Source organism: Poecile atricapillus, chromosome Z (assembly GCF_030490865.1).
Source record: "Poecile atricapillus isolate bPoeAtr1 chromosome Z, bPoeAtr1.hap1, whole genome shotgun sequence".
Taxonomy (NCBI): domain Eukaryota; kingdom Metazoa; phylum Chordata; class Aves; order Passeriformes; family Paridae; genus Poecile; species Poecile atricapillus.
Window position 1 is genome coordinate 100,376,306 of NC_081289.1, and position 24,813 is coordinate 100,401,118.

At 37.8% G+C, this 24,813-nt stretch overlaps 1 protein-coding gene and 1 long non-coding RNA gene across 3 annotated transcripts in view; one reads left to right on the forward strand and one right to left on the reverse strand.

Moving 5' to 3' along the window:
• The window catches only part of LOC131572687 (uncharacterized), a 61,328-nt gene that overhangs the window by 9,892 nt on the left and 26,623 nt on the right, over positions 1-24,813 (forward strand). The gene's annotated exons all lie outside the window — the stretch shown is intronic.
• Positions 1-24,813, reverse strand: part of GAK (cyclin G associated kinase) — a 67,218-nt gene that overhangs the window by 6,070 nt on the left and 36,335 nt on the right. Inside the window, exons 15-27 of one of the 2 annotated variants that reach the window (XM_058825950.1) lie at positions 23,782-23,915; positions 22,302-22,496; positions 21,651-21,768; positions 19,198-19,277; positions 18,656-18,849; positions 16,708-16,866; positions 15,469-15,936; positions 13,345-13,509; positions 6,587-6,721; positions 6,134-6,253; positions 3,327-3,539; positions 1,745-1,893; positions 432-608 (exon numbers count right to left, since the gene is read on the reverse strand). In XM_058825950.1, the coding sequence (XP_058681933.1) occupies positions 432-608; positions 1,745-1,893; positions 3,327-3,539; positions 6,134-6,253; positions 6,587-6,721; positions 13,345-13,509; positions 15,469-15,936; positions 16,708-16,866; positions 18,656-18,849; positions 19,198-19,277; positions 21,651-21,768; positions 22,302-22,496; positions 23,782-23,915 (2,307 nt within the window). Of the gene's footprint in view, positions 1-431; positions 609-1,744; positions 1,894-3,326; positions 3,540-6,133; positions 6,254-6,586; positions 6,722-13,344; positions 13,510-15,468; positions 15,940-16,707; positions 16,867-18,655; positions 18,850-19,197; positions 19,278-21,650; positions 21,769-22,301; positions 22,497-23,781; positions 23,916-24,813 lie in introns of both variants that reach the window. The other variant, XM_058825949.1, reaches the window with a different exon arrangement.

The window sequence follows — 24,813 nt, forward strand, 5'->3', positions numbered from 1 at the left end:
AAAATGGTTTAGTAAATGAGATTCATCAGGTTTTTAGTACTAGTTTTGCTGTGGCAGTCTCTGAGTCTCCATACTAGCTCTGAAAGACTTGAGGTACCAGCTGACATAAATGAAACAGATTCCACTAATCAGTATTAAATCTGCCATCTGTCAGTCAGAACCCTGCATGATTGACTTTGGTGCTCATTACAACCCTCACGCTATCTTTCATTTGTTAACACTTCACTGTTGAATTCTGTGCTGTGTCAGGATGACAAAAATAATCCTGTACTACCTGAATGCAGTAGGACACCACATTCAGAAGACAATGGAAGCACAGTGAAGAACATCTAGGGTGCTGATTGAGAAGGCATTTGCCAGTAACCAGTATGGTGTGGGAAAAGCAGTTTGTATTCTTCCTATAATAAATGAGATCAGAGGAACACACTCACCTTATCAGGGTGAACCACAAGCACTGCTCTCCTGTAATACTTCTTTACTTGTTCAGGAGTTACTAAATCTGCCATGCTGACCGGTTTCCACTTACTTTCCCCCTCCCAAAGCACTGTATGAAGAGTGGATATTAATGCTCTGATATTCCTCTCCTTTCCTTCAATCCATTCAAGAATCTGGGAAAATCAGAATATACAGAACTGAATGCAGCACTGTAAGCATTCTCAGCCTCTACATAGACATAATCTTCACACTCTGCAAATCTATATGATCACAACTCAAGTACAGTTTCCTACTGCACTCACTCCCCAAACTCAATTGTCTTAGCCACCCAAAAATGATATTTTTCATCTACTTCTAAGGAATAGCTCATTGTTACTAGTTTATTGCAGAAATTCAGTCATTGCAGGAAAAATCATACAGATAGTTACATGTTACAAACCCCTGTAAAATTAATGTCAAGAAAAATGTCAGGAGTAATTAAAAACATCTGTTACAGTTAGAGATTACATTAATCTTGTCCCTGTCAGGGCACTCACACAAATATTACTTGATTTTTACAAAAGTGTAATTCTGTTTTAAAACTTCTATTGTACAGACCTTGTACAAAAGATCCTGTCTATTAATAATTCGTGTTTACTTAAGCAACCTACGGAGTTGTGCAGACTAAAGTGCTCTCTGAGATATCCCAGAAGTCAGTTAGAATAACTTTTCAGACTCTTAACAGCAATATTCAAGCCATAATATGGGGATACAGTGTTTTCATTGAACACTTATTATTACCAATTAAGAAGGTAACTAAACATCTGTATTTATTTCCATTTGTGGTGATTTAAGTTAAAAGGTGCCCATGCAAGCTATGCACTCTCTCTTCAGGAAGGACACTTTGTGAAAATAAATTTCAGCATCCCTTTTAAGTTCGTTTACAAGCTTTTCTGAAGCACCATAAAGACTAAAAAACTGGAAGTGTATTAATATGTGAAGTTATCAATGACTAACAGGTCAAAAAATCTGAACAGCAAGGAACACCTCCCACACTAGTTATACAGCCTGTCTCCAGAACTACACCTTCTAGTAATTTCCTAGGACAGCAGCAGCACTTATTAATCAGGAAATGAAAGTACATGGTCACCCTGAAGACAGCTATTCTCACACGCCTCATTTTTAAAGTGTATTTTTGTATGATCAGCTAAATCCATCCGTTCTAAACCATGACCCTTTAGTTTCTCTGTTAGTCATGGTAACCTTCTGCTCTGTTATAAGCAGTTCTAATAAGATCAGATTTCTAAACCGAAATCACTGTTAAACAAACCTTGAGTTTCAAGGGGTCCATATCTTTAGACATCTCTTGTTTTCTCATCTCAGCAATTGTCTTTGGTCCCTTTTTATCAGATTTCGCTGAGAATCCTTGATTAGATAAGAGATCCTCAAAGTCATTTTCTGAAACTTTTGGCTTTTGACCTATAAAAAGAGAAAAAACATTAAATGAAAAGTTTCACAGGAGAATACATTAACAGGGGAAACATCTTTCCCTTAGAGACACCTGGATGGCATTTATCACTACCACAATAAATACCCTTCAGTGATGCCAAAAGCAACAAAACTAAGAAGGACAGAAATAAAAGGGATAAATAACTAGCAAACTTTCAGTCCAGCAGAGCTGACAATCTCACATGCTAAGCTCTGACTAAATACTTGCAGGTCCTCCTTTTTTAAAAAATTGACTAGATTTAGAGAGTACACGTCTATCCATGATTTTGGAAATGGCTCCACTTTTCCACTTTTCCATGGCTCCTTTAAGTTAGCTCCAAATGCTATGCATTTGTTTTTCAAGTACTGCTTGAAAGCAATTTTTCAAGTAAGCATATACTCAGTACTGTCATTGAAAGTATGTAGTCAATATCTAAGCATGTTGAAACTTATCCAGAATAATGAAGGGATAAAATAGCAATATGAATATTTACTACAGAATCAACAAATTTTAGAGAACAGTAGAATAACTGAGCTCTGAAGAGACCTCTGGCTCTGTCAAAGAGGGGACAACCAGGTACATTTCTTCGGTCCTTGTCCAGGTGAGGTTCATCTGTTTTTAAGGGAGAGGAATTACGTTTGTCCTGTGTCAGCATTTCATCATGCCAAATTGATCCTTTTGCCTTGTTCTACAGACTTCCTCATGTTTCAACCTATGCCCACTGCCTCTCCATCCTGAAACCTCTGTCCAGATATGGACCAACCGAGTAAGTCCAATTTAAAGAAGTAACTGGTATTCACTTATATGCCAGTTTAAGGGAGTCATAATCCTAATACCAACATACCAGAAAATAAAATTTTCCAAGAAAGATCATACAGAAGAGGCCAAGCCTATCCCTACAACTCCATGTTTGCCTACTCAGTTGGAACATGTTAAAGGACTGTATAATTCCATCTGGTCCTGTCCCCGTGTCTCTTTCAGACACAAGAATTTTCAGTGATTTTCACCTCAGTCTTTCTCAAGACAAACTACTGCTCTTCAACTAGGGAAAACACTGTATCCCCTTACCTTTGTATCACAAACAGGCTGATATGGAAGAACATTATCAACCATCTCACCCTGGATGAATCAAATTTACCTTTCTAAACTCACTGACACAAAACTAAGTACCCATGTGGGTGACCTATAGCCTTGAGATTTTATCCCCAAACTCACATACACTTGTGCCATCTTCAGCTTGTCTGTTATGTACTAGGATGGCCTTGGAAAGGCATACCAAATTTGCCAAATATTTTTCTGTTTCTTACTAGACACAACTTAAATGTAAATAAAAATATGAAGGTAAAAGACCTTCTGCAGGTAACAGCACACCCAACTAACTTCACATGGGATATTATAAATAATACACATTCAGAAAACTTACCAAAGCTTGGGGCTCTGACTCCTCTTTCTTCTCGCCCTCCAATAACACTCATGTTTACTGTGTAGTTGGGCTTAGCTGCTGTACTGGACTTAGTTTGGGACTGCCATGAAGTACTTGGTGGTTTGGGGGATTTCTGCCACTGATTTCCCAGCTTCTGAGATGAAGCAGTCTTCTGACTAAATCCATTACCCAAGAGTCCACCAGTGGATGAACCTAACAATAAATACTAAGTTAGCTGTTCAGTTCAATGCTGTCATCTGTTTAATACAAGTAAGACTTTGGTCTTGACATATTACCATATAGCTCACAGCAATATCACCATTCAAGAGAAAATGTACCAGGAAATTGTGGGTAAAATCAACATTAACAAGTAACTTGGATGGCAGGAGGCTTTACTGAAAATCTTCTCTTACAACTCAAGGACTCAACTATCCGTTTTAGCAAAAACATGCACCCTTATCTGAAGGGTCAGGCATGTGTCAGGCCAGGAGAAAATTTGGCTGTGACAGTAGTTCTGCCTCCCACTTCACTATATTTCTGCTAAAATGCAGTGCATAATAAATAACTAATTACAAATAATGATAACAGAGTTAGAATATTTTCAAATGAATGCTTTCAAAGTTTCTAGTCATTCCTTGCACTATTGTTTAAGGAAGATGAGAAGATTTATCTACAGCAGAATTCACAGGGAATATGCTGCACATGAGTAAGAAAAGCACTGCAGTCTGCAGGAGATATTATAATCTTTGCAATCCTCCTGTGGCATAGGCCAGGATTGTCTGGGTATACACAGCAATGTAAACTTGACTTGCTCTTTCAAAAATGGCTCCTCATACTTCTGCTCTCCTGATGCCTCCCTTTTGTAGTGGCTGCTCATACTTCTAACTTGCAGAAGAGGATGTCTCCCCAGGGCCACGTACAAGATACCATGCTATATCTTGAAATACCACACCTGATAAAACCCAGTATTGCAATACAACACCTAATAAAATCTAGGAATGCACTGTTTTTTCATTAAATCACTCAACTGCAGTCAACTCAGTTTTCAGTCATTGATAACTTGTGAAATTTACAGAAAAAACATTTGTTACTAGTCAGAGCAAACAACCCTACATACTGAAAAAATATCTCTTTCACCTATTCTTTCAAAGCATTCTATACTCTATTCTATTATTGCAGTTTTCAAGGCCAGCAATTTCTTCCTGTAAGACAAGTCAATGCCTCACTGTTCACAGAAACCTTTCAACACCGCTCCTACTTTCTGATAGAAGACCATTCCTAAAGAAGAGAGTGGTAACACCAACCACCACAGAACACTACTGGTGTTAGTATCCTACAAGTATATCCTACTAGTATACTAACACACCAGTATAAACTACATTTAGCTACTTTTTCTTTTGGATTTATATAGCATATAAATATTTAAGCAGCTTGCACTCTCACAGATTTTTTTTTCAGAATAACGTCTTGTATGTGGAAGCCAAAGAACTCAACAAAGAAAAATACAACAGAGTGTGGCATTCCAGTTGAATTCCAAAACTGAATTCCAGTTCTTGTAATGCCTTGAAAACTCATTTCAAGCCTAAAAACATTAACTAGGACAGTGACATCTGGCTACTTCTTAATTTAGTAATTTTTCCTGTTGAAAGCTAACTAAAAGAATAATGACATGACCTAAGTCCTGCTAAAATTAGTTTGATTTCTTTCATCAGATTCAGTGTGGCGTACACCTACATATTAAAGTTAAAGATAAATTTACTTTTTTTACTGTCACACTATCTGTATATTTAACAACTGTATTAAAATGAATTACTAAACTAGAAAATTTTTGAAATTTCTTTACTGAAAGCAGCCTCATTGGTACTGCTTCAACACCAGAATTTTGCATTGCTTATGTCCAAACACTATCAAGAAGTCAAACACTGCATGCTGCCTGGTGCTTCTACAAGAATTCCACTGGTACTCAATTCAATGCACAGTGCTAATTGCCAAGGCAACAGGGTAAAACCTCCATCAGCTCCAAGCTAAGGGAAAAGCAGGTTTGAGCAATTCAGTGACACTAGGCTATTCTGAATCATTCCTTGTACTCTGGGCAGGTGGTCACATTTGTTATGGCGTTGTGGGTTCTGAAATACAAGGACCTCAGCTCTTTTGTAAACGCTACAGGGCTAATTCCTGAATTTCAGGCCTGTAAGACACCCTGGAACAAGAGTTACTTTGCAATTTGTCTTATCTTCCAGAACTCCTTGTGCCCTCCACTGAAAACCCACAGATATTCATAATGCTTTTGGTACTGGTATGCAATGTATGGGCTTGATTTGTGCTCACCTTACAAACAGAGTAGATATGAGTAGCAGAGCTGTGAAAGTCCACTGAATTCAAAAGGAAGTCCTGAATTAACTGTCACTTTGGAACTAAAAATTTTAACTAATTTAATTCTGCTTCCCTTTTAAATCCTTCAGGAACAGTATTAATCAATGTTAGGTAAGAAACCTCATGCTCAGTTACTGAATCAGCAACTCCTGGTTTCTCTTACCATCTCAACTAGATTCTGAAGCATTAATTATTTTTAGTGTTCTTGTATCACAGCTGTAAATATCTGCTGAAATATTAACCTGGATGTTTCAAAAAATATCTGGAAGATTCAATCTTTCCTTGTTACCAGCTTCCAGCAAATACCTCAAGGTGGTCATTAACAATTAAAAGGAAACACTTTCTTTTATAGGCTGTCAGTAACATTTACTGATATAAGAAGCACATCAAACAGTAGAGGCACTAAAAAGAGTCTCTCAAAAGCAAGATCTTACCTGGAAGACCAGATCCCAGACTGGCAAGATCAGCAAAAGGATCAAAGTTCTGAGCTTTCGTCTGGCTGAAAGACAAGCCTGAAGACACACTGGACTGGCTTCCGGTGGTAAAAGCTTGGCCTGTATAATAAGAAGACACATCACGTACCTAGTCTGTTTGGAAACTGGGAGAAAGAATAAAAGTAGTATCTCCACAACACCTCATAAAAACCTCCTCAACGTTCTACTTCACAACATCTTTTCCCATTACAAGAATCACCATTAATTATACAGAAATGAAACAATTTAATTCCTGTGTCTTGAAATTAAATCTGAAAAACTACACAAGTGCCTTACTAAAGGAGCATTTAAGCAGTAAAGCAAAAATGCATAAAGACCTGTTCAGCAGTTTCAGATTATTACTGACTCAATCTGGAGTCTTTTCTCTAATGGAAAAATTACATTTCATAATACCTTCACAAACAGGCCTCAGCTGTGGTGATGCCACATTGCTGGTTGTTGAGGAATCTGCCCAAGAATCCCATCCACTTAAGAGATCTGGGTGGCTTGTAGATGATGATATTTTAGGTGGCTCTGGTGTCAAATTGCCTACAGAAGGAAAAAGAAATGTTTTCACGTTTAAGAAAACCATCATAATAATATACATGTTTACCAATACCAACAGAATGTGTACCACATTGTCAGCTACATAGCTTGCCTGGATTTCTCAGTAACAGTTGTGCAGTATTAATCAGGACTCAGGAGGGTTGTACCACTGGAATTCCTTCATTTCTATTTTAAAACACCCCACACACTTCATAGATAAGGTATTTTCATGCACAGGCAATGCTATGAATTTAACAGCTTAGGTCTCCTGACCAAAAGGACTGGCTCAGGTACAGATCTAGGGCATACTGCTGTTCCTGACAACACAGCCACTAAGCAGAAAGCAGCAGTGCTCCATCAAAGGTGCTTTTTATCACTCAGCAGTCTGGGTGCTACACAGGTGAAGCCAGGTCACTTCAGACTGCAGGTTTGCCTAAACCAGGCCTCTTGTGACAAAGGAGCCTCTTGGCCCGCTAATACACTCTTTGACATGTAACACACAAATGAATGCACATAATTGTAGAGCAGGATACAGGAAGAGTGATTTTTTTTTCTGGGAAAAGTTTAAGAATCTCTAGCTCCACAGATAAAAAAACACTTTTCTATACACTATGACATCTAAATGAAAAAGTCATATTTAAAAGCACACAAGGGTGCTGCCACTAGCTCCTGGAAAATGTCATATTCCATCTTAAGGTATAACTGCCATCCCTGACACTTTCCCACCTACTCACATGAATTGCGAGGTGAGCCATCCTCAGAACGAGATATGCTATGTACAGAAAACTCAAAAGTGTATGCCAGCTATGAGCACTCTCCTTGAGCACAACTTATAGAAACTCACAGTGAAGCAAGAACAGCTTTTGAAAGTAACCCCTACTTTAATGCTGTAAGTGTCAGTGCTATAGGGAGGGGGATATTTCAGTAAAGCCAACACATTTAATGGTGCTCTAAGATATTTCACAGACATAGGGTTTAGAAAGTTAACCCAACAATCCTTACAAAAGCAGTACCATTTTTGAGGCTTTGAAAGTGTCAGCTACAACATCACAGCCTTTCACTTGTCTCAACTTCTCAGCTTTATATTCTAAATATTAGTATCAAATCCTGTGAATTAAAGAAATAATTAGAAGACAATTAAATACCCCTATAGTACCTCAATCTACTAACAGCATTTATAATTAGACCTTACAGCTGCAAAGTGAACACATCAAATACTGTGCAACAAATATCTGCTGAAAGCCTGTATGTCATCAGTATACTCTGCTGCATGTAATGGAAAACATCATAATAAAATGCAAGAAGTACCCACCATTTCCAGCCCTTTCCCCAGACCCAAGCTTCATCTCTCTGCCTCTGAAATCATGGGAAGAAAGTCTCAATACTCAGGATCCCCAGCTATCCGCTAAACAGCAGTGTCACTGGCTATAAACCAGCACCTATTCATCATCTTAAAATTTTGGTGCATCATATTCCTCCCTCAAAAGTTATGTGGGCCTTTAATTAATACTAATATTAAATTTTAGGATTGAAATTATTTTGTTTTACAATCTCTGCTATTAAAAGTCTTTTTACAGGAGAATAAGAAAATTAGCAACATCATATGAAATTAACTATTATGAAAACAAGTTGAGAGAAAAAAGAATAAATTAAATTACAGGTAAATGCATTTGAAGGACTGAGAACATACTATGAGAATGAGCTGTTTTATAACAGTTGGCTTAAGAGCAGTCAAGTTCATCACGTCCCCCATCCTGAACTAAGCAGGAAGTAGCCTACTGCTATGTACAGCAGTAAATTCACTATTAATAGTAAAAGCTCATATGCAACCACTACGCTTATCAGAACAATCTGCAACAATGCAACATACAATATACTGAGCAAATAACCCATTCCTCCTGAAACTGTTTGTTCTTACGCTATCTTCTTTTTATTTCTACAATGTGGGCATTATGTCAGATTTTAACATCAAGAAAAAGTGCTATCAACACGATACTTTGACTTCTGCATATTCTGAAGAGGTATTATGAGACCATACTGAATCCCTATTTTTATAAATGGCACACTGGAGTTCATACAGACACATTAAGATAAAGGAGCAGAATACCTAAAGAAATGGCAAAACATGAACTACAGCTTGATATTCCAAAAATGGAAGCAACTAAGATCATGAGCATACAGATCCTGGTTGTCTCCAGTTTTTTAATATGCATATTGATAATCCCTAGCCATACAGCAATGAACCACTGGAGGTCAGGGCAAAGAACTGTGCTCTTTACTAACACTGCTCAAACCAAGATAAGATGCAAGAATAAGTTGGTGGTAATCAGATCACACTTTCCAGCTTTCCAAAATAAGAGACCTGCATTTTACTACACACAATGTCACATAAGGTTTTCTTTATTTAACTTGTCATGTCTACAGGAAATCCTTTAATCACAGACAACAGGATTTTCTGTGAACCAAGACGCTGGTTTAGTATGATGCAAGGTTTTTTTAATCTTGTCTAAAGCCTGTCTGAGAACTCAAGTTCACAGAAACTAACTTCTCCTCAGGAGAAAACTACACTGATCACTCAGGTTTCTTTTGATGACCTTCCAAATCTCCTGCTGTCTTGAGCGAAATACATTCTTGACTCAACTTGCATTACAGATGATCTGCTACTTAAAAAATCCAGAAGAAAATAAAGGTATCTTGTTAATAAACAGCTGTTTAGCAGCAACAGCACATTTTCGTATTACAGGAAAGAATGCCTTAAGAGACCAGATACTGTGTAAGAACCATGTTTCATTTTAAAACTGCTATGATTTTAAATTTCAAGCCAACATCTGAGAAATACAAGGTTAAAATTCTGTGTCTTGAACATGTGTTCAATGAAACATCTTTTCTCTTGATACCTATAGCAGTTTAGTAATCATTTACTAACAAATAAAGCTTATCTATCACTAAAATTTGATTCTAGACACTTACAACTGCTCCAAGAGTAGAGTGATCAAATCTCATTGCTGCAGCTTATTTTGAATGGTCACTGCCATTACTACTACTTTATTTTTAGTTAAATTTCTTTTCTCCCTTTAATGTGGAGAAAATGTTTTTACTGTCTTCTGCTCACTTAACACAGTTCTTCCAAACCCATTATTTGAGAACATATTCTTATTTGCCCTTTTCTCTCCAGTTATTAGTGATCCTGTCCTTTCAGGACTCAAAAATTCACATGAAGAGCAACATAACTATTATTATTCCTAACTTACTTGATAAAATTGATACCTGTAACTGGATAGACTGCTAAAGGTTCAAATACATGCATCACTTCAGCTAAACACACATGTAAGCTCTCATTTGAAAGACAAATGTAAATGAGCATGAAATGTTACCCCAGTTTCTCCACTTCCATATGGTTTTTAAAGAATGCATAGCAATAAAGAAATATTGGGAAATCATTGTAGAACAGTAGGCTGAAGAGAAAATGGCTACATGTTAAGTATCTTTTCCTATGTTGACAGAAAGCTCCAGAAATTACATTAAAATAGCAGGTATCCTAATACACTTACCAGCATGCAAGATATCAAGTAAAATCAGAAGGAGTAAGCATAAAATAATAGGCATTAAAGTCAGATGTAAAAATATTCCTTTTTTTTTCTGTACTTGCTCAAATGTTATTAACAGCTGAATATTGATGATGTCCTCCTCAAGGTTGCAGATAAACATTCAGTGAACAGAAATCAATATTTTATTTTTCCTACTTTAATAAATAATAAATAAAAGGGTTTTCAGTCTCCTCTCTCATATGAGAGTTCTGGTACTATTAAACTTGGAGAAAAGAACTGGGAATATTGTTATAAATGTGTAAAAATACTTAATGTGAAGAAACAAACAAAAAAAAATACTGAGATGGACTCTCCTCTGTGTTGCCCAGTGGAAGAGCAAGAGGCAAAAGGACACAACTGCAACACAGGGAATTCCATTAAAAAATACTTTCCACTAAGATTTCTCCAACCCTGACAGAGGTTGCCCTGAGAGCTGTTGAGTCTATAGCACTGGAAATACTAAAAAACTTAAAAGACACAGTCCTGAACAGCCCACTCTACTTGATGCTGCTTTGAGCACATCAGCTAGAGAATCTCCAGAGGTTCTGCCTCTTAAGTGAGCTAGATTTTGGCTGAGATCATAAAATACGCTGAGTTAAAAGGGAAGCACAAGGATCACAGAGTCCAGCTCCTGGCTCTGCACAGGACAGTCCCAAGAATCACATCATGTGCCTGAGAGTGTTTTCCAAAGGCTTCTGGAACTCTTGTCAGGCTGGTGACCACTTCCCACTGTTTCAGTGCCCAGCCAGTCTCTGGGAGAAAAACCTTACCCTGATATCCAACCTAAACCTCCCCTAACACAGCTACCGGCCATTTCCTCAGGTCCTGTCACTGGTCACCACAGAGATCAGATCAGTGTAGGCCCCTCTACTCCTCAGGGAAGTTGTTGACTGCAATGGGGTCTCCCCTCAGTTTCCTCCAGGCTGAACAGACCAAGTGACCTCAAGCTGTTCCTCATACAGCTTCCCCATAAGGCCCTTCACCATACTCATGGCACTTCTTTGGACACTAATGGCTTAATGTAATGGCTCATTTTTATATTGTGGTACCCAGAAATGTCCCCAGCACTTGAGGTGAGTTTGCCCCAGTGCAAAGCAGAGTGGGACAATCACCTCCCTTGCCTGGCTGGTGATGCTGTGCCTGATGCACCCAGTTGGTCCTCCTGGCTGCCAGGGCACTGCTGACTCATTCAGCTTGCCATCAAGCAGGTGCCCCAGGTCCCTTTCCATGGTGCTCCTCCCTAGTATATCATCCCCCAGTCTGTCTGCATCCAGGTTGCCCCATCCCAGGAGCAGAATCTGGTGGAGATAATGCTCCACTGATCAGTATTGATCAAACCCTCTACTGAGCAAAAAATTTATGTTCAGTAACCTCACACAGGGACAGCAATAGTGGCATAAAACTGGCAACTATACAAGTAAACAACTGAAACATACTGTTACTATCTATGGGACAGAACAAAAACATTGCAATGGAGGCAGCAAGAGGAATCTTCTCAGCAGAATCAGCTGTAATATAAAGATTAATAATATGATAGGGCAATCAGCTGGGTAGCCTTTTATTTCAAAGAGGAAGCCCTTCTTTCAGCCAGACAAATTATGCATTTCTTTCTGTCCAGTTTATCTGTAGCTAACACCCAGATGGCACCACTCAGACGTAGGGTCAGCTAGAGCATCTGTTAAATGAAGAGGGGCAAGTCAATGATGTATGCAGTAAGCTCTGGGAAGAAATCACCCTGGATTCAGGAAAAGGTGCATGATACCACCATTCCAGGCTATCTGCACATTCTAAGTAGGCGTCTGCATGGGAAGAGGCCTGGGCTTCTCTGCTGGACACAGCCAGCTCAACAGACTCACCACAAGCCACACCTGAGCCTCCCAAGCTAAATGTCTTTGGGAAACCAAGTTTTTCCAAAAATGCTGTACAGCAGCTGTAAGAGAAGGGACAGATGTGACAGAAACCACCCTGCAGACATTAAGGTTCGTGGAGAAGGAATGGGAGGAGGTACTCCAGCTGCCAGAGCAGAGATTGCCCAACAACACATGTGAAAGACCACAGTAGAACAAATATTCACACTGCAGCCTGTGTAGGACCCTACACAGGTAGACAAGTCCTTGAGGAAGCCACAGCTTAGGGAGAGCAGCCCACACAGCAGCAAGTCCTGGCAGGACCTGCAGCACCTGCAAAAACCACATCCCTCTAGCAATCCCTTCCCTATACCCTACACAGACCTCTTAAAAGATTGTATCCTGTGGGAAGCACCTATACAGAAAAAGGGTAAATGATAAAGCAGCAGAGAAGAGCCCTTACAGACTGATCACAACTCACACCCCTATGAAGAGAACCCACACTTTTCTTTTGAAGTCAGATTTTCAAAAGCTTTAACACTAGTAGCATTACCACTCCACCATTTCTGCAAATGTCTGTTTCTCCTTAAAGAATGATGGGAAGAGACTGAACATATTACAAAGATTTCTGTTTAAAGATTAATAGATTTTAAAATAAATCCATGAGGAAAAGGCTTCACCAAGAATATATCAGAGAAATGAAACAAATAAGATTAGAGTATTACATAAGGTACTTTGTAAGTATATTACCAGCATGCATTCAGGTCAGGAAGGTGCAAGCTAGCCTCAGCCTGCACTTTAAGAACTGGCTATATTATAACTTGACTCACTCGTTTCTCTTCCAAGCTTTCTAGAAAATCTTTAAAATCTGAATACAGTCAACACAGCATACTACCATCTGTAAAGTAAGTTTTTGGGTACCCTCAGTTATTAGATCATTGAGAGGAAACTCCAACTCCTAACACTTAGTTAGCAATATTAGAAATCTTGTTACATCATAAATAACAGCATGACTTTATATAGGAAACACTTGCTTCTTGGTGTATTTGCATCTGTACTTCCAGAGTACAAAGCTAATTAAAACAGCAATCACAACAAGTGGATCTATTAAGACACTAATCCACTAAGCTGAAAGACAAATGCACAGAGAAGAAGAAACAGTCAAGACACAGAACATCAGAAGCTCACTTACCTAAATGTAAGAAATCTGAGCTGGAAGAAGGAGGAAGTGAACTTTGTGTGGAAGGGACTGTATTAGCTGTAGATGTTGGATTAAGGAAGTCCCCAAAGAGGTCTGGACCAGACAGGGCCTGGTTCTCTGAACTTGATGACATTGTGAATGGGTCAAATGGATCAGCTAAAAAAGAAGCAGAAAACAAAATTATCTCACAACGAATTGTAGAATACATTAAGTTGAAAAAACCTTACTCCTCTGAGGGCACAGACAAAAAGCAAAGTTCATGCTAGTAACTGCAGCAGCCTTCTGTGAATTTTGTGTGGCAAAGAGTAACCACCCATTCCTTCCTCTAGACAAAAGAACTTCCGCATGGTACAAAAAGGATCTCAGCCGTACTTAATATGAGCAGCTATGTCTTCTAACAAAAGCATCAAGACTGCATACAATTTAACAGCACTTAATTTCATCCATTTAAAACACATTTTAAGTTTGAATGACCAATTGAAACAAGAAGACTTACATTTTATAAATGCTTTATAATGCTAAATCTGCAACATATTTGAAGAAAATGGACTATTGCACTGTTAAAAAGAATATGAAGTAAAACATTCATACTACCATTCACACTCGAAGGCATTGGCGACTCTGGGGCAGAAAGCACGTCAACCCAAGAATGAAAATCAATAGAAGTAAGACTTCAGCAGGACTCTAGTGATCCCAATGAAGAAAAAACTAACTGGAAGAGTATTTATAGGCAGCATGGAGTAACATGTGACAGTCAGCTGGAATCACGGCTTTAGATCTTCCTGTTTCTGCTGCCCTCTAGGGTCAAAACCCCTCAAGAGCCCAGGGAGCTCTGCCAGATTCACTCACAAGCTGAAGAGAAGGAATAATCCTGCTATAATACCCCAGCACAACCTCAGGTAATGACCACACTGTACAGGACTCAACAACATTTCAAGAAAATTTACTTTAGCATCACACATAAACAAGACCTCCAGTATAAGTTTGTTGTGCAAGCCAAAATATAACACTGGCCAAACAATCTCACTTCTGCAATTATCTCTTTTAATACAATTCAATGAAACAAATTGAATGACTATGAGAATGAGATACATACATGACTACTGCTCTGGTATTTCACAGCTAAAGAAAGATAAAGTAATAAAGGTTCCCTTTTACAGAATTCTACCTATGTAAAAATGGTAAATTAAAATTATTCTTCCCTGACCACAGTAACAAAGTTCAATAGTGAATTGCCTCAGAATAAAAAAATATCTTAAACCATCTAAATGCTCTGTAAAAAATACTTCTAGTTGTCTATAGATGAAAGCTTTTAGTACCTATGAATTACCTTTGTGCAAACGAACGAAATCTTGTAATGGTTTCCCAGCTTATGAGACTAACATTCTCAGAAATCTTACCATTAACTTTCAGCAGAGAACTGTTATTCCCAAAAAGTGACAAAGGGATGAGTACCCACTGGTAAGAGGAGCAGAATCTCTGAGTTAAAACCCCTTATTTAAATACCAAATAGACAGCACTACATATCATTCTCTTTGAGAATACTGACCTGACAACATCATCAGTAAAACCACCAAGAAAACATTTTTTAGCAATATCATTATCCTACTGGTTAGAACAATAACATACCGGATTTCCAGTTGCTCAGCAGTCTTATGTGATTAACACTTAAAAATCCCACACAGACATTTGACCTAAGCAGCACAGCTCTGTATAACTAATGTAAAGCCATTGCTTTACATAAAGTTCAAATTATGACAATTCTATACCTTAATAAAGGAAGTTATGGATTTAGAAAAGGATCTAGCATGCAACATTCATATGGGAAAGCTAAGAGTTCTTTAAATTACTGAATTCCCGGTAAATTCAAAATTTGATACTTTTCTGTTTACGTGAGTTTAAATAGGACACTGGCAACATAACAGAATACCTGGGTAACGTACAGGAATTTCTCTCCTTCATGCAGAAATAACACCTGTTCTATTCATAGTCTTATTAAAGACTGACATGTCTTCACCATACTGTTGAAATGTGGTACTGATTTTCTAAGCACAATGCAAGCAGCAGTTTTCATGTGCTGCCCAGGTGACAAGCACTGATATTAAACTCACATACCTGAAGACATGACTGCTGCTGAAGATGAACCCTGAGTAGCAGCTGGACACTGACTGCTGAAAAAGAAATCTGTCCCTTGTCCAAGAAGATCTCCAGTGCGTTCATTTGAAACCTGTGGCACACTACTCACAAACAGATTGTTCAACAAGTCTGCATTACTTGATGAGGTGTTTATTTCTGAGATAGGTTGTTTCTGTTCTGCTGAAGTATCAGAATCTAGTCCCAGCAAGTCTACATTCTCTTCAGGGAGAGATTTTTGTAACGGTGCAGATGAAGCTTCAAAACTGTCTTCAAAAAGCAACTCTCCCTCTGGAGTAGAGTCTTTTTCATCAACAATTACTGTACTTCCCTCATCTGGAAATGTCGGGAACTCCTCATCTGAAGGATCACTTTCTTCCTTGTCATCAGACAGCTGAACATGATCATTTTTAGATGAACTGTCCTCTATTCCACTTTCTGGAGTTTTTCCTTCTTGAAAAGAAAAAAAAAATAAAAAATAACATCTTTAAATAAATAGCATTATTCTTCTGACTAGGGTAAGAGAAACTTTCATGGTGACACCATATGAAACGAATTCCTAACTAACCAAAACTCATATAAGAATTGATGAAAAAGGAACTACATGTTGCCTGCCACCTCATTGTATAGGGCAGAAAAAGCAGCAGCTGACTACCGTATTTGCCACTCCACAAAGGTAGGCATTACAGTTTTTTTCCAAATGTCTTGGACATTCAGCTCAGATCACTGTGTCTCTTAGAGCTTACAAGATTTCTCAGTAACTGCTGCACTCAAGAAAAGCATAAGGAGCTGCTGACATTTTTGCCAACAAAGCAGCACCCAGAAAAGGCAGTTACACGTGTGCTATAAAATTACATTTTCTTAGTCCTACTTACTGATCTGGACCCCACTGGCTAGTGTACTTTGTTTCCTTTGTTGCTCAGCCAGAGTGGGGCTGTGGGCGTGAAAAGCTTCCTTGCAGACCTTTAAGGTTAAGATTTTTACAGAAAAAGAAAAATTTAGCTCAGCATTTAAGTCATGCTCAACACCAAACCCCCTTACTTGGTGTTTATCCAAATGAAGCAGAATAATTGCTTGTTATTCTGCAGAGCTCACTCTTTAAATAGCTTTTCCTCATGGTTAGTGAATTAGATTTTTGCTGCCTAAGAAGGCTTAAGCACTCACTGGAAGGAATATAAGACAAACATAAACCACATAGTGACTTCAGAGGAAAGCCTGTACCTTTCCAGTCCAGGGAGTGAAAGAAGTTGTTTGCATCAGTACTACTGCTGTGTGGGGATTCTGTATCAGTAGGTGCACTTTCTGAAGACTGCTCCAACTGGGATGCCTCTGCTTCATATTGTGCAGTTGAACCCGGCTGTCTAGGCAACTCTGGTTTACCTACAAGACAGAATTTAAGCCACAGCCCTTAGAGAGAAACTTCTCAATCCTCCACAGGCTGACTGCTGTAGGAAGACAATTATCTCAAATCTATTACTCTGCAAACGCAAATTCCTGCCCCCACCATCTTTTAAATTAGAATTAACTTCTTTTCAACTGCAAAAACTGGTAAAATGCTGTTTTGAACTAGGACATTAAATCAGAATCATAGAGTAACACTCAAGCATTCTATTTACATTAGTAAGAAAATGTAATTAACACTTCACTTGTACCAACCATCCCCTAAAACATGCAAGAGCAATGAACAGTATCTGTATTAAGAGTCAGAAAAACAGAAAAAAGCAAATGCAGACACAGAAAAATTCAGAATATGCAAAGCCAGTGAAGAACAAAGGGTATGCTGCTATTACTTCTTATATTTCTTATTTTACTGAAATCAGGTATTAAATGACTCTTGCGTAAAACTCAGTTGTGCAGTTACCTACTGCTGTATCACCTCTCAAAACCAAAGTTTCCTCAAGGCAAATGAAGACGACTTCCTAAATTAGCCAAGATTCATCCACTATATGAAAAGACAGCTGGGAGAAACCTGTTTGTCTAAATTTAAATACACAACTGGTAGAGCACTTTTCAACTCTCCTTCCACATTCTCAGCTGTAGCTTTAGAGATGCTGAAAAAACTGTCTGTTTCAGAAAGCATACATGAAGGACCATGACTAATGAAAGACTAAACTCAGTTTTAATGGCAAGTTTTATTAAAATCAGTTCACAGCACTTACTTTTGTCCTACTCCCTTCCCAAAAATCTTAAAAAAATACTTTCAGTGTAATTGGAAATCCTTACATTTCATGTATCAATCAGAAAATAAGAGCAACTTAAGAAAATAAGAGCAACTTTTACAGAGCCTCACCATCAATGGTGATGCAAAGCTAAACACCTTAGCTCTAGAGAGCTGACAGCTGTGTTCACAGGATTAAGCTAAGTTAAATAGAAAATGGCCTAAATCATAATACAAACAATACATATCCTGCTTAAAAGAAGAAAGGCCAGCAGCAACTATCTTCTATGAAAAGAAATGTACTTGAGATGTAACATATTAACAGCACAGGGTGAGATCTCATGTATCACTAAAATCACCATAGTAATCTTCGTCATGCTTCTTTATCCTTGAAACACAGAGAAGGCTCAAGAGCCTGAATGAAAATGTCAATGCTAATCACTGGATAGCAGGAGAAGAAGAAAGATACCGACCAGCATTAGTTGAAACTAATGTAGGCATCTACAGATGAAGCACTGAATACATAGAAGAAATAAAATAAAAGTCTGCTGGAAAATATTAGTAAAAGTTCAGAAAATTAATTACAACATTACATGGCTATACTTAAGAAAGTTGATAAAAACATTCTTACCTAAAAACAGTTGTGAGGAATGCTTACATAATTTTAAGTGAAATGATACTGGTGCCAGTTTAGCCAAATAAATCCCTTTCAAGACATTGTGCCTACAAAACACTGACTGTTACAATTCCATTTGCTAAAAGTCCCTTGCTGCAAATGGCCTATTCACAGCTTTCAAGCAAGCACACATAAGTACAGTGAAAGTAAGACAGGTATAATTATAATCCATTACTGGAGCCCCTCAATACAATACATATTTTTAATTGATGCTTACCAAAAAACCCTTTTAAATTTCTTTCAATTAATGGAACATAAAAATTAAACAAAAGCCTGAAACACCAAGTACATTGAAAACTTTTTCACATTCTCTATTTTTTCAAGGGAGTCATTACCAAATTTTGATAAAATCTCTTGCTGTTCCTCTCGGGTGGAGAAGAGGATCTTGGGATTCAATCCCTTTATATTCATGTTATCCCAAGGTGGCTGTTCACAGCTGGGCCTATCTCTGGGCTCAACCTCTACTTCCAGATTGACTTGAAATAAATCAGGGTATTTCTCTTGTATGTCACAGGCATCCAGATCATACCTGTAAAGACACAATCAAGAAGTTTGATACTGATGGCTAACTGGATTAGACTGGACTGCAGTCCAAAACAAAACTCCAAAGCAATTTGTATAAAATATTAAAAATGCTGTATTTGTTGACTTCTCCCATTTTAAACAGGCATTATTTTTGTACCTAGTTGGTTTTTTTTGGTATCACAAACAAAATTTATTTACTTTAAGGTGAGTAAACAAAAGACTCTTATTGCAATCAAAGCCATCTACTGCCTGCACTATTTCCTCTCCCTGCTATATGTTGTTGTGTGTTTGGCAGGTTAAGCAGTTCCAAAGCAAACTTCTCCCAGTCTCCTACAAAAAGGTGTCAACATACTTGGCAAATTTCACTGTAGTGGCATTTCGGGGCACAAAGCCTGTATGGAACTGAATCTGAAACATCTTCATTGAAGCCATCTGTTGAAAACAAAAACCAGGAAACTGTATAAATCCACATGAAGAGTATGTACAGTGTTCTGCCTTTAACATTCTGCAAAGTATTATCAGCATTAAAATATTTTGAAGTATTTGCTTTGCTACAAAAATTTCCATTTAATTACAAATACTTCCATTTAATTACAAATATACTTTATCTTGAAAGTTTTTAAATGCAGTTGAGACAAAACAAATAGATCTATTACTAGCACTAACAAACCAAAAGACCTTCAGTCAGATATGTCTCATCACTAACTTCAAAATGAACTATCAAAGTCTAAAGTATTTCCAGATCCTATTCTGGAGGCTAAAACTGCATGACACTTGTTCCTTTTCTGAATAGCATATGCTCAGAAACATCTGTTATGCAATACACCAACCAAGAAATATATATAGGTCACATATAAAGGAATAGATTTAAAACAGTTTTAAATGTAGCACATTTAAAAGAACACTTCAGAAAGAATGCAAAGAATACTTTTTCTGGGCAACTTTGAATCAGCCATTCATTTCAGACAGAACTGTAGGGTTTTTCTAAACTAAATTTTTTTATTTGCTCAACTGTTCACAGAAAAACTGCTTTCATGCTTGATGGGAATATGAGTGTCCAGAAAATATTACTATGGAATATTCAGGTAGCTCCTGATCTTGCCCAAATCCAAATTACAGCTCACTGATCAAATGTAGCCTGTATTTGTCTCCTAGTATTAGTCATGCCTGTGGAATAGTCTTGCCAGTCCTTAAAAAGAAGTCATACAGTAATAGTCAACAAAATATAATAAAACTGAATTATGAAAGTTTTCCTTGTAAATGAGCATTTACCAAACATCATATCCAGAAACCAAACAATACAAAAAGCATTGCCACAGATTAAAGGGGGGTGGTCCCTCCCCTCCATTCAGCACCAGTGAAGCTTCATCTGTAATGATGGTGCCCAGTGCTGGGCTCCTTAGTACATGAGAAGCACGGACACACTGGAGAGAGTTTTTCTGATTCTTCTGTCCCTACCACTTTCCTAGAAGATAAACTAAACCCTCTCCCAAATTAGCTGCAAGAAAGTAGAAGATATTCACAACGCCCAGATTTAAACACAGGAGAAATCTTGAAATGTGGCGGTTAATCTCTGTGAGAGATCTGCAGAGAACTTTTGGGGGAAATTTACGGCACATAAAACCGAAGGACACAATGAATATTGTTCCAAACCTCCAAACCCAGATCATCACACACACTGTTACATATCATGTGTTATAGCTGATAGATGAGAAAATTCTAGTCTTTTCTATCACTGAATAAATGCAAGAGAAATCACATCGAAGAAACTGTCATGAATAAAAATGAGATGGTACAAGGAGTATAACCTAACCTTGGATAAATTTTGTCAGTTCTATGCCCTTCTCCTGATGACCTTGAAGCATGCAGTAGTTATTTTTGTGCATTAAGGAATAATTTCAGTGAGTTTTTAGTTTAAAGGTGTTCTGGAAAGTCTTGTTGAGCCTCTACAATGTGACAACATGACACCTCTCTACTCACAAAGCAGAAAAAAAAAGCAGAGGGAAAACAACTTCAGTAACACTTACTAGGTATGAATACACATGTATGTCCCACATGAACTGAAACTGGCTCAAAAATTGGCTGATCAATTTCCATAAAGCTCCAAGCTCTAAACCCTGCACTACCCCTCCTTATCTTTTACATGGATTTCCAAGTTTAATTTGGGTTACTTATCTGGAGAAAAAAGAACATGCCTGTCTTTCAAAAAATTTGAAAACAGGCATCATATAACATGTTTTTTGTGATCTTGTGCTACATTTGCACCCATAGTTGAATTTAAAAAGGAAATATGCGTTCTCTCTAGTAGAACATAGAAGTAAGAAAAAGAGCTACAAAAACTGAACCTGACTTTAGAAATAGGCTATAGAACCACATGGATTTTTCTAATCTGTTTTTAACAGGCAGTTTTTCAAACATCACTTTTCTGCTGAGTGGTACTTTTCCTTTGGAGTTTGTTTGTGTGCACGGAATTAGAAAGTTCTGGCTTCTTGTGCAGCTTAACAGATAATAATTGCTGCCTCAAAAATACTGGCTAGGGGCGGGCTTTCCCTACAAATATAACAATTATCAATACTGAAGTACTTTCCAGAAATGTTTATGAAAGCATCTATATGTACAGCATTAGGAGTGGACATATCCAGAAGGCTTGAGAAGGTTGAACTCACAAGTGAATGAAAACCTCTACCATTTCTCTGAACAATGAATAGTAAATAAAGCAAAGTACTCAGTAGATAATTAGTAGGATGCAAAATTGCAACCAAAAAAGAGCAAATCTTCAATTCAGGATCTTAAATTTCTTATTACTTTGGCTTGTAGTCGTCCTCCTAGAGTTGACCTGGCATGATAGATCACAATGAGAACATCTCCTTGGACTGTTATACCCAGCGGGATTACTGCTTTCCCATCTTCAATTTTAAACTCTCTAAAGGGAAAAAAAAACATAACCACAGTTAATTTAGTTTAAAAAGTGATGAAATAGTGTATTACTTTAGATTTAACCTGATTTCTCCAAGGCCTTCAGAAAAGCTAGAAGAACTTTAGTATTCTCCCATTCTTCTTGTCTGTGATTACCCACATCTAGCAGTGTTAGTACTGTTTACAATTGAGCAGACACCAGAGCTGTACAGGGGCTAATAAGCTGTCACTTTGCAGCTGCCATGCCTGGGGGATCCTTACAGTTTCCATGACTGAAATACAGTGCTATGCTCAGCACAAGTACATTGGGGATCAATGTTCCCAGTCTTACATCTCATGGCGTGAGAAGATGGTCTTGCTCACTGCCTCGCAGTGTCTAGTGTGCCAACCCACCACCACCCTCACTGTCCTGCAATACCAGATCCAAGCTGTTGTAACAACCACATCCACAATTTACCTTTTGAGACCAGAAACACGTAAATGCTAGAATCTAGAAAAACATAATTTGCTGTTTCAGAGCAAGTAATAATCTGTACTTACTTCATTTTGTCATATTCCTGGGAGGTAGTGGTTACTCTCTCATCTCCCACATAAACCTCACAAAAAGGCCTGCAGCCGTTACGCTGCTTACTGAAAAGTGGAACGGGAGTCATGACAATTGATCTGATGAGGATGGGCTTGCTGTGAGGAATAATGGGTTCTTCAGCCATCATGTCACACATGTACTCAATGTATCTGCCAAAACCAGAAGGTACATTTAGTCAGAGCACAAAATTCTAAGAAAGAGGTGAACACATAAGTGAGTTACTTCAGTTCTTACCCAGTCACAAAGCATTGTCAAGTGTTAACAGTGAAACAGTGGGAACATTTATCACCACCTCCAGCAAACAGGTTTTCAAATCTGATTGAATGACACAAAAGGGTCTGTAGCTTTACATACAATGACTTGCAAAACAAGCTAGTCACTATTTCAAAAGGCTTCAAAACACTAAACTAAGAGAAGTATTTATTTTGTATCTTATACATAATGGATCACTCAAATCTTCCTAAAGGCTTTAAATTTCCTGATTAATATAATTTATTTTGTGGAGAACCCCTTTGTTGCCACTGGCGCTGAGTAGATCACACAGACACAGCTCGAGGTGTGGTGAAAGGAAGAGAAAGTTTATTTTTCCTCCCAGGATTTATAGGTTTCTGACTATGGCTAGGGATTGAATGGTCAGGATAACACTTTCTCACTGCACTGGCCATGAGAGATGTCCATCACAAGATGTGTAACAGAAAGAATGTATATCTATCTCTAGTTTACAGTTACTGTCTTGGGAAAGTTTTAGAAAACCATGTCAGCAAGCTCAGAAGCTGAGTTTTCAGGGCGACACCCCTTAAGTATACATGAACTGAGTACAAAAACATAATCTATCATTTATACTGAACTAATACCTTATTTCCCACCCTTCAAAATCTAATCCTTTTTGTAGGAAACACCCTTACTACCAGTGTAAATTGTTATTCATGCTTTATGGTTTTAAGATCTACCAAATTAAATCAAATAAACAGTTCAAAACATTTGTCAAAGTACATGCAAGTTGTCTCTGGATGCACTCCAAAGGAAAAAAAAAGCACTAGGCATTTTTACCCAATTGGCAGAAATAAATTCTGGTACTCCCTCAGAGCTTGCAGTGTTCTGACATAATAAAACCTATTAGAATAAACTAGGGAACATGAAATAAGTCTTACACATGTGGAAGAGGGTTTTATAATTAAGAAAGCGTTCAAAAGCTCTGCATACCCTTGCCTTCATTCCTAGCACTTCTTCACCACAGCGCATACTTGACCCACCTCTAATGGGTACTTACAGGCTCAGAAAATTCAGAACTACCTTTTAGTCACACTACAGAAAAATACTTGGAAAAACAGTTGTTTGAACACAGACATTATTGAAATAATTTATGCTTCTAAAGACACCTTCTACCATATTCAAAACTGAATAACTACTTGCTTCAACAGTACCTTACAGTACCTTTTATGAGAAGGCCAAATGCCAGGTGGGCAGCGTTTCATACTGAACATATAAACAGCAGCTTCAGCAGTGGTGAAGAGACGACAAAAGCACAGAAAGGAACAAACTACAACAGCAGATGCTGCTCTTCCATCCTGGTTTAAAAAAAAAGTTGCCTTATTAGTAAATCTAGCAGAAAAAGCATTATCTAAGTTACTGAAGAACATCCCATTATATATCCTCATTATCCTAAATATCATCATTATTCAATGTCATGATGTTGACACAGTCCAGTCATTGTGTCCAATAGTGCCATTATTTGATTTCAGGTTTGTATCTGAGTGTGAAAGGTTTTCATTTAACTTCCACACCATACAGAAGATACTACATATAACTTTCTTGTTCAAATGTGAATAACTACTTTAGCTATTTGAAATTTTCAATTTATGTTCTTTACCTTACTGTCACTAATACCCCTTTTTTAGGTTTGTTTCACGCTATCTGAAATCCCAGAACACTGCTATTTTGGACAGACAGCCATGGACTCCTGCTAAAAGAGAAGTACAAAGATTCCGAAGAACTAAATCTCACTACACTCTTCAGACTTCTGTCTAAAACTGTTAACAGCTTGCCAAGAAACCAAGAGAAAAATATTAAAATACTGAGTTTCCTTCTGCAGGAATTCTAGTCCCACACATATCTCAGATATCCCTGTATTACAAAAGGCAGAAGATTTGAAAGAGATAATGGTTAACAGAACATGACTTCTCCACATTTGTTTGCTAGCAACATGGAACAGAATTTTTATCATTCATTTCTTAAAGTTCTGCTGTATACTTTTTACACCACATCTGGCCCAAACCACGTATATACAAAAGTTTCCCTCACATGTGAGGAAAAGGAATGAGTTAGGTACATTGAATAAACTGTACCTTTTTTTTGAGGGAAAGATGTTACAAAAACTGGTGCTAAGTCATCATATCTGCTTCTTACCTACTTGACCAGCAATCGTGCAACACCAAGGTATTAGAAGTACTGCATTAATATAGAATT